The 10037-nt window shown below is 42.1% G+C and overlaps 1 protein-coding gene across 2 annotated transcripts; it reads right to left on the reverse strand.

Moving 5' to 3' along the window:
- Positions 1-1160: 1160 nt before the first annotated feature.
- STOML3 (stomatin like 3) lies at positions 1161-8861 on the reverse strand. 2 transcript variants are annotated; one of them, XM_009568737.2, is made up of 7 exons: positions 8748-8861; positions 6608-6711; positions 5685-5757; positions 4428-4510; positions 2883-3086; positions 1710-1844; positions 1161-1563 (listed from the first exon to the last, which is right to left on the reverse strand). In XM_009568737.2, exons 1-7 carry the CDS (start codon positions 8797-8799, stop codon positions 1363-1365), a joined length of 852 nt encoding a protein of 283 aa, XP_009567032.2. In that variant the 5' UTR covers positions 8800-8861; the 3' UTR covers positions 1161-1362. The 2 variants fall into 2 exon arrangements, with proteins under 2 accessions (XP_009567032.2, XP_053940053.1); XM_054084078.1 differs by lacking the exon at positions 1710-1844.
- Between the last annotated feature and the right edge of the window lie 1176 nt (positions 8862-10037).

Below are 10037 nucleotides of genomic sequence, written 5' to 3' on the forward strand. Positions count from 1 at the left end.
TCCCAACCCCGCTGTCAAGTGCTGAATGGATTGTGGATGGGGAAGTCTCATTTTATGAAAACCTGTGCTACTGCTTCATGACATCTGCAAAGGAGGATAAAAAAACCACCTAAAGGTGCATGACAGACACTTAAGTTAACATAAGACAATTTGTTTTCCTGGAGATACTCCCCAGCTTTCAGACTTAGGAAATGTAACTGTAATGTCTGGACATAAATTCTCTTCCTCTTACTATAGAACTTATAGAAATGTCATAGAATCATTAAGGTTGGAAAAGACCTCTAAGATCATAGAGTCCAACCACTAGCCCAACACCACCATGCCTAATAAGTCATGTCACGACATGCCACACCTACACGGTTTTTGAATACCTCCAGGGATGGTGACTCCACCACTTCCCTGGGCAGCCTGTTCCAATGTTTCACCACTCTTTCAGTAAAGACATTTTTCCTAATATCCATTTTAAACACAACTTAAGGCCATTTCCTCTTGTCCTATCACTTGTTACTGGACAGAAGAGACACTCATCTCGCCACAACCTTCTTTCAGGTAGTTGTAAAGAGTGATAAGGTCTCCCTTCAGTCTCCTTTTCTCCAGACTAAACAACCACAGTTCCCTCAGCTGCTCTTCATAAGACTTGTTCTCCAGCCCCTTCACCAGCTTTGTTGCCCTTCCCTGAACACGCACCAGGACCTCAATGCCCTTCTTGTACTGAAGGGCCCAAAACTGAACACAGTATGCAAGGTGTGGCCTATGTCAGTAATATGGTAAAATACAGCTGAGGTCAGTAAAGCAAGTGCTAATTTCTACCCATAGAAGATGAAGAATAGGCTGTTCCACTGACACACCAATTACCCAGTAATTCTGCTAACAGTCATGAAAGATTAGTTCTGAAGTTAGGGATCAAATCCTTCTTTCCACTCCACAGGACATGAATTAAATACCAATATCTGACCTTTTTGCTGTGTATACTACATCAAGAGTTGAGAGGTACTTGCTTAGCAGACAAATCACCAAGTAATTGCTACACTCAAGACTCTGTAAAATGTGGCGAAATCATCCTTAAAATTTCACATTAGGTCTAACATGGATTTTACATATTTTATTGTATTATATATATTTTCTTCCATTTCACTTGGAGATGACTGTAGGCTGGAATTGCTTAGTGCCTGAACTTGGCAAACTCAGTTTTCTACTGTGGGAACTATATATATGTGATTGTTAAACTATTTTTACTCTTATTTTTGGTACAGAGAACACATGCATAGTTCTATTTTACTTCTGGTAATCTGGAACTCCTTGCTTCCTGGGAAACCTTTTCAATCTCTCTGCCCAAGGAGCTATTATAGAAGTGAACAGTCTCTATCCTTTTTTATTTTTCTGACCCAGACTCTCAAGCATATTTATAGGGAGAGGGAAGACAATGGTGGAATTATTCTCTGCTGCCAAGGTTGTTAACGTTTGCAGGTAGCGCAGCTGAAGACCTGCTGGAGACTCAGACAGCACTATGGAGGCCTGCTTGAGGGTTTTAGAAGCATTCATTTCTCCCTCTGCTGCTACAACCTGCAAAGTAAGAGAAATGGAAATGGCACTGTTAACTGGTCCATAGTGGGGAAAATCCACCTTTGCAATGAGAAGAAAGCAAAGAGACACTTGGACACCTGGGATAAGGATAGGAGCTTGGGAGTGGACATTGCCATGGGTCTCACCTTAGCTCTTGCTTCTCGAGCAGCCTCTGCTTCAGCTGCCATTGCCCTCTGCATGGCCACAGGAATCCTAACATCTTTGATCTCCACACGGGCCACTTTGATTCCCCACTGCTCTGTAGCATTGTCGAGGATAGCCTTAGGGACAAAGACATAACCCACCACAAAGAGCACAGTACTGGCAGAGAGAAAACCACACAATCTACTCTACTGCTTGGACAGAGGAAAGGCAAAGAGCAAACCTGCACAACAGACAGACCCACCCCTCCAGGGGAACTAACATCCACCACTGTGTGCATAAAGTGGGAACTGCAACCTTATGAAACTCTCGCTGATCAACACTGGTGACTCCTGTGTGGCTCTTCTACTACCTTCTAAATTATGATCGTCATCTTTTCTCCAGGTGACCACTTACCAAACTTCTCCCTTTTGCAAAGTAATACTGCAGCAACTTCCTAAACCAGTATGATGTTGTAAAAGCACGTAAAACACAGTAAAACACACTATGAGTGAAAGACACAGCACAGCCCTGCAGCACTGGCATGTTCTTTTGTGCTCATGCTCCTGGGCACTACTGCAATCCACATGACCACTGTGACTCTGGCTCTGCCATGGCTGCTTTCCTGGCTGGAGAGAGGTAAAATCTCTTTTTGATTTGACTATGCCTTATCTCTGACTGAAAAGAGTAGATCAGGTATTGAAAGCCTTCTCTGCCCCATCCTTAGCTGCTAAATTAAAAAAAAAAAAAAAAAAAAAAAAACAAGAACAAAAGAGAAGAAGGCATTTTAAAGCATAAAATGACTCGGTTCTGTCATCTTAGTTGTTAGTACAGGAGATACAAGCCTTGCATTGATTAAATCTCAGTCAAGGGTGCTGCCTAAGACAGAGCTTCCCATGAGCAGCAGACTTCTTTCTCACCATTTGCAGCAGCCTCTTTGCAAAGACTAAACTGATTCAATTTCAGAATCTTCATTGCTTTTTGACAGGAATTAACTCTTCTGCGAGAATCTGGAGAAATACTTCTAGAATAAGTATGCCTGACTCTAAGCAATGAGGTACATAATTCAAAAAAGATAAAGGAAAATTTTATCATTGTTGAAGAAAGATTCTTTCTAATTTGCCACTTCCCAGAACACTTCTCCGTGCTTGCCATTGAATGTTGAGAGTCAGATTTACCTTGACACTGTGTGCGATCTCCTCCCGGCCTGATAGGAGCTGAGCCAAGCTCTGAGTACCCAGAACTTTTCTCAGGGTTGACTGTGCCAAGAGGAAGGTAGCTGAGTGGACATCAGTGATGTTAGCAACAGCACTGATAGCACTGTGGATCCTGTAGTACAACACCCCATCAACTTGGGTAGTAACAGCATCTTTTGTGAGAATCTGCATTGGAGAAATGTACAGAATTAGAGAAGGATCCAATAACACTTCCTTTACCAAAGAATAGGAATAATGAGGTTTCCCTCTTACTGAGGAAAAGGCCCTGGCAAGGAAACCAATATCTTTTTTTGGTTTCTTTGTTATTCCCCTGAGAAATGACTTCAAGGAAGCAATCCAGCATCACCAGAGTTTAAACTGGTGCAAAATGTTTTACATAGCCTTTAAACAACTGTTCTGATAGTAAGTGAATCTCATAACTTGGCTTAATTTCTCCTGCTATCATAAAGGATGGTTATCCTCTTCCTTTTCTTGTAGAAAGGGCCATTAATAGTTTCATACATTGCATGCAGTTTGGAAGATCTGTGCAACCATCCCTAAACAAAGTAGCTGTAAGAATCATCAGCAAATCAAAAGAAAAGTAAAAGCAAAGTGCAAGATATTGTGAGAAGAAGCTCTGGAAAATATTTAAGTATTCATAGAGGAGTTGTGTCATCTTTTGCCAGACAAGTCCCCTGTGTTTCAGCCCCCAGCTGGCCTTAGTGCAGCACTGAGGATGCTCCATTTTCTCTTCCCTCCTCAGCATCTTCTATCTGCAAGTAAATGCTTCACAGAAGCCCTGCCAACCATTACAGAAACCTTTCTGTTAAGCCCTGTATAGCACTTGTCATGCAACAGTCTTCCCCCCAGCCTCAAGTTTTGGGGGAGCCATTTAACTTTCCAGCGCATGAACCCCTGCAACCTGCACTCTGAGAAAAGGCTCTTAGTGATTACAGAAAGATAACAGTCCAAGAAACAGCTCCCCAGGAACATAATGGGCAATTCTGGGGGCCAAAAGGGTCCCAGGGCCATCTCTTTCGCCTGTCTTCCATGAGCAGAAATGTTGTACTGGAGTGGAGCTGGGGTGACAAGGAACCAAAACTATATCAGAAGGACAGGAATTACTCAGCAACTGATTCTTCAGATTAAATTCTTCACTTAATATTTGTCAATAAAATGCCTAAAGATATGCCCCTCCATTCCTGCTTTGATCTGAGACTTGTGAACGCTAATGCCTGTTCAGTTAAGGAGAGTTGTTTCTCATGTAATTCACCTTTTCAGAAACATGTGGAGTGTACGTACCTTCAAGCAGCGACTACACCACCAACAAAGTCTTCCTTTAAATGGTAAGCTACATGTCAGATCCAGTTTTATCAGGAGTTTTATTCATTCCTGGATATCTTACACTAGTCTATTACTTGTAGCTCACAGCTGCAACGCTATGAAAGACCTGCATTATTTGTGATCATTACATGAACCAGCTCTATCTTTTATTTCCATCTTAGATGGCCACCAGAGAATAGTTACCTCTTGTGGAGGAATGTTACACGTGACAGTTCTAAGATCAACCTTGACAAATGTATCTGTACATGGAAGTATGAGGATCAAACCTGCAAAATAAAAATAATTAAATGAAATGCTTCTCAAAGCTAAGTCTAGAACCAAGTACAATGTACAAAGCAAAAAAAATTGAAATATCCACAGGAGGGGGAATAAGTCCACCTTATCACTACAGCGGTGCTTTCTGCTACGGGAGGTGATAACAGTGAGGTTTTACTTTTTTAAACAACAGAAGAAAATGTAAATACATGCAAATAATGTGAATTTATTAGAGCTCTGGCTGATCTATGGCTCTGGACTGGGCAGATTGCAGTTCTGATCTCAAATCTGCCATGAGAATTTTAGAAAAAAAAAAAAATTCTTCCATTACTTTATTTAAAACATTTTCCTTTTCTTAAGGGGAAAACCCATTTATGGCACAGTATGTGTGTTCCTGCACCACCTGTAGGATCCCAAATGAGGAACTCTGTCCCAAGATGTAACATATCCTGTGAAGGAGTCCTGCTTTCCCTTCACTGGTGAGGGAGACTGAACACAGCTACTTTTCTAATCTCAGCACCCTACTTAGGTACTCAGAGCCACGCAGAAGAGCTCTTCACCTGCTCTAGCTGTTCTTTGGACCAAATGGATATTAGTCAAGAGGAAAGACAGCATCTGAAAAGGACTTTTTCCTCTTAGTTCAACTTGCCCAGCTGCATTGCACCAACTGCACCAATGCAAATACCTTGTGCTGTTGGGTTTGGTTTGCATTTCTTTGTAATCTGATCCTAGGTGACTGTACCAAACTCTGGATAGAAGCAGTATCCTTGTCCTGACGCCTTTACGATTTTCAGAGCTGGCAGCAACGAGCAATGTTGAAAGTTAGGTACAGGAAGAGTGGCCACAGCCACCTTAAAAAGTCTGCAGCAGAGCTGAAGACTGCATTTAAACCTCTCTGGTCCCCTGCCAGTGTCTGCAACATGAGCTCAGGTTTCGGTTGGCCAACCTACGCAACAGCAAAGCCATACCTGGTATCAAGGTCCTCAGCCTTCTGTGTTGTGCTGTGACATGAGGTAGCTTTTACTTCTTTTCAGAAAAGCAAACAGCCTGCAAAGAGGACTGTCTAATCCCCCTCTATCTACAAAGAAGGATTTCATGGACTTCTGCAACTCTTTATGTGGTTAGAGTGCGTCGTAATAAAGTAAACCCAGTGCGTCTTAACAGAATAAAACTGCGTGCATTCACCTGGTCCCTTTGCTTTCTTAGACAGTACGCGTCCCAGCCGAAATACAACAGCACGTTCATATTCCCTGATAACCTAGGAAAACATTTTAGATTTAGAATTTTACAACTAATGCCATTCTTGCTCTCTGGACTGATTTTTTTTTTTTTTTTTTTTCAATCTTTGTCATCTGTATTACGTGTGAAAAACAGTACAAATAATATAGGAATCAACAAAGTTGTAAGCCATTAGGGATTCTATGCCTTCTCCTCACCTCAACCTTTGCTGGAAAAAAAATCAAACACACACTCTGGCTCTGCAAATATTTTACAAAGTAAATCAAATATGAAAGAGTTACCACTGATCCAATAAGGCTACCCACAACTCTCTCAATATCAGTGCTAGACTCAGAAGAGCTGTGGGCAAAGAACATCTCACCTCAGATTATTTACCAAACTACTTTGATTAGTGTGTCAGGACTACTCAAGGCTTGGTATTAAGGGTAATCACTCTACCAACTCACTCCTAAAACTTGCTTGAAATTAATGACATCATGCTTGTGCGTTAAAGAGACTGTGGCTTTAGAGTTTTATAGTCTGTCAATGCAGGGACTCCATTTCTCATCCATACTGTTGCTAATCGCTATTGCTGGCAGCATCAAATATGAGTTCTTAATAAAATTTTGTATGTTTGTTCCCCTAGTATTTTTGTAAAGCCAGAAAATCGATGACAGAAGCTGACATGGGAAGAAACTAAATGAAAATCATGGAGATACAGAGAGTCAGTGGAAGAACATGGATCTTTCGGTCCCAGACCACATCTTTGATACAAGCCCTTACGTAAATGTAAAGTGCCTTGTTTTAACAGTCACTAAAACAACAAGCATAAGTAATGACCACGATAATAAAATATTCATCATGTGCCCCATATCCCATATCAATCTTACCTTGATACATGCCCAGATGGAAATAGGAAAGGTAATAAGTACCAGGAGGAATGAAAGGGAAACCAGGATCCAGCCACAAACACCAATCCCTTCCCGCCTGTCAGCTATAAAAAAAAAAAAAAAAAAGAAAAAGAAAAGCAGCAAATGCAAAGACTGGAGCTATCTGAGGGATGTAGGTCTAGCCCAGTATAACCCTGAGGGACTGTGAAATCCACAGAGACTCATTCCCTCTTAACATCCTTCCCATTGCTCACTGAAAGCTGCAAAACACCTAACCAAGTATCCAACCTTACCTCCCTTCTGCCCCAAAGGTTAAAAGGTTCAGAAAGTACATTTTGCAACAGGAAAGAAAGAGGAAAAAAAGAAAAACATTGCCAAAGCTGGAGGCTGTGAAAGAGAAATAAATAATTAGGTAGAGGATTCATTGATATGCATCTCTGCTTGTGTGTCATGGCTGGGACAAAAACTTTAGTTTGTATGAAACAGGTAGAAAGAAAAATGAGAAATCCTGCTGTCTTTAGATGAAAGTTTTGAAGAGTACTGATGAACCCATTAGTTCACTCGACTATAAGCTTAAAAATCAGTTCTTGTCAAAATACTCACCTATGCATTTTCAGCAGTTCTCTGGCTGCGATCAGCCCTTCTCATCCCAAAATTTCATTATAATGATACAAACATATAAAATAATTTCATTATTTTACTGCCTGAAGGGAAGGCAGTGGTGAGCTGTTGTTCAAATACGAAAAGTCTGAGAGGCTCTTTGTAAGGGAGAGGTGACAAAGGAGCAGCTCCTCTTTGAAGAAAAGAACAGCGGAAGTCTTCACAGAAGAGGCATGGACAAGGGTGAGGAGAACAGGCTAGTTCTGCCAACAGGACAGAATGCTGCAAGATCAACTGAATTTTGCTAAATGGAGAAATGTCTTAGGTCAGGAGAATCACAAGAAAAGCAGGAATGCCGGCTGGGCAAGCACTAAGGGCTGTCCAGCTTCCAAGTTTGAGATAGAAGAGGATTTTTGCAGGCATGGCTATCAGCAGAAGGGAAGCTGAATGCCACTGACTACACTTTGCCCCTTCCCAGTGCAAGCGGAAGAGGCAGAAGAAAGGGATGAAGGCTCAGAGGTCTCCTCAGACAACCTCTCCAATCCTAATGCAAAGAGGCAGCATGGTTGGCATATGTTACTTCAAAGGTAAAGGGATAGCCTGTGGCTATCTGATCTGTAAGGCATAAGCCAACAGTCCAGTGGAGCAGGACTGACAGGTTTGTCAGAAAACCCCCAGCAACCCTAGAGGAGGAGAGACAACACAGCCCTTCTACAGCTCTGTTCTCTCTCTGGTGCATAGCTGTACTAGCAATGAAGCATCACTTTGGCATCAGTTCCTTTGCTTGAAGAAAGCACCCAGGAGGTGCTCATCACACAAGTCCAAAGACATCAAGAGCCTTTTGGGGGGCTGAAAAAAAATTTCTGCCTTCCCTAACTCGCTCATATTTTTCCCATTCCACACCATTCCTACATACAGAGGCATCTCAATAACTGAATCAGTCATTTTAGTCCTGAGGTTGTTTTGACAGAAGGTAGATACTGACATGTTCTAGTGGGGCAGTATAAGGCAATTTGCTTTGTCACTCACAGTGGCAGGTTCTGAATTTTCATAGAATAGTTAGAGTTGGAAGGGACCTTAAAGATCATCCCGTTCCAACCCAGCCATGGGCAGAGACACCTCCCACTGGATCAGGCTGCCCAAGGCCCCCTCCAACCTGGCCTTGAGCACCTCCGGGGATGGGGCATCCACAACTTCCCTGGGGAATCTATGCCAGTGCCTCACCACTCTCATAGTGAAGAAATTCCTCTTTATGTGTAGTCAAAATCTGCCCCTCTCCAGTTTATACACATTCCCCCTCATTGTATCATCACAAGCCTTTATGAATAGTCCCTCTCCATCTTTCTCGTAGCCCCTTTCAGGTACTGGAAGGTTGTTATAAGATCTCCTCGGAGCCGTCTCTTCTCCAGGCTTTCATCTCCATCCTATGTAGGAGACATGATGAATGCCTAGGTTCAAACGTACCTTTTTGTTTAGTTAGTTTTGTTCCTTTTGATTATTATTGTGCAAAACACACACACATATATAAAGAGAGGCTTACCAACTAGATGCTCCGTGTTGTTTTTCTTGGGTGCCTCTCCCTGGGGATCCATCCTATTTGTAGGAAGCTCTGATCCCCTCACAGACGTGACAGAATCACACTTTGAAACTGCACAGTGCCCATGCGAAGCACAGAAGAGAGAAGCAGGGTGGAAGAAGGAGAAATCCCCACTTGTACAAAAGTCCTGTGGGAGTTAGTTACCCTGGTGAGGAGGGGATGTTTACAAAAACAAAGCTGCGTTGATCGGGATAGTCTCTGATGTAACTCCACGGCTTTTGTGGCAGTCTTCTGTCTGGGGATGTACTTAGCCCAGCTAGCTTTACACTCCACAAAATCCAGGATGGAAATTATTTCTATGAATCAGTAGTATCTGTCACCAGGCAGAAAATAAAAGAACAAGAGAGAAAGAGAAAATAAAGAGAGCAAGTCCTATGAGTAGAGGCTGAGGGAATTGGAACTGTTTAATCTGAAGAAAAGGATGCTAAGGAGAAACCTTACTGCTCTCTACAGCTACCTGAAAGCAGGCTGTGCAAGATGGGCATTGGTCTCTTCTCCCAAGAAACAAGTGATAGGATGAGAGAAAACAGCTCAAGTTGCCCCAGGGGAGGTTTAGACCAGATATTAGGAAAAATGTCTTCACAAAAATGTTATTAAGCACTGGAACGGGCTGCCCATGGGAGTGGTTGAGCCACCATCCTTGGAGGCATTTAAAAGACAGGTAGACGTGGCACTTGGGTACATGGGTTAGTGGTGGATTTGGCAGTGTTAGGTTCACTGTCAGGCTCAATGAACTTAAAGCTCTTTTCCAATATAAATAGTTCTATGATTCTCTAAAGCCAGGTGATACCAATCAAGTACTTCTCCTGTGCTGTAAACACCTTAATATTATAGGGCTGAGCTACTGTTCAGATCTCAAACACCAGCAGCATAAACAATCCTCCAGCTGAGATGCCTATGCTATGTAGAATAGCCTGTCACACACTTCTGTACATCACAACAAGTCGAACACTGTTGTGCTAGATAACGTAAAAACTATAGAAGCATTCCTGCTTCAAAGCCTTAACATTTTCCCCCAAATAAGAACATTTTTCATAAAGCAGTTTTTAACATTGGCAATCAAAACAAGTAAAGCATTTCAGACTAAGCCATTTCTAAAGGCTGTAGCAGCAGAGAGCAGTCTTCTCAAAAGACATTAATCTGTTGCTCATTATTAGAGAAAAAAAAGAGTAATTTATGAGTTTGACATACAGCTGAACTAATTATACAGCTGTTTTCTATGGACACCCATCA

The sequence above is a fragment of the Cuculus canorus genome, chromosome 1 (genome assembly GCF_017976375.1).
Source record: "Cuculus canorus isolate bCucCan1 chromosome 1, bCucCan1.pri, whole genome shotgun sequence".
In the NCBI taxonomy this organism is placed as follows: Eukaryota; Metazoa; Chordata; class Aves; order Cuculiformes; family Cuculidae; genus Cuculus; species Cuculus canorus.

What these genes read in the sequence shown, in the direction of transcription:
- STOML3 (XM_009568737.2), bottom strand. Translation starts at nt 8,799, where the DNA reads ATGGATCCCCAGGGAGAGGCACCCAAGAAAAACAACACGGAGCATCTA. An exon ending in CCATCTGGGCATGTATCAAG is followed by an intron (nt 5,758 to 6,607) that starts GTAAGATTGATA and finishes ATGTTTTCCTAG; the next exon opens with GTTATCAGGGAATATGAACG. An exon ending in AGATCGCACACAGTGTCAAG is followed by an intron (nt 1,845 to 2,882) that starts GTAAATCTGACT and finishes TTTGTCCCTAAG; the next exon opens with GCTATCCTCGACAATGCTAC.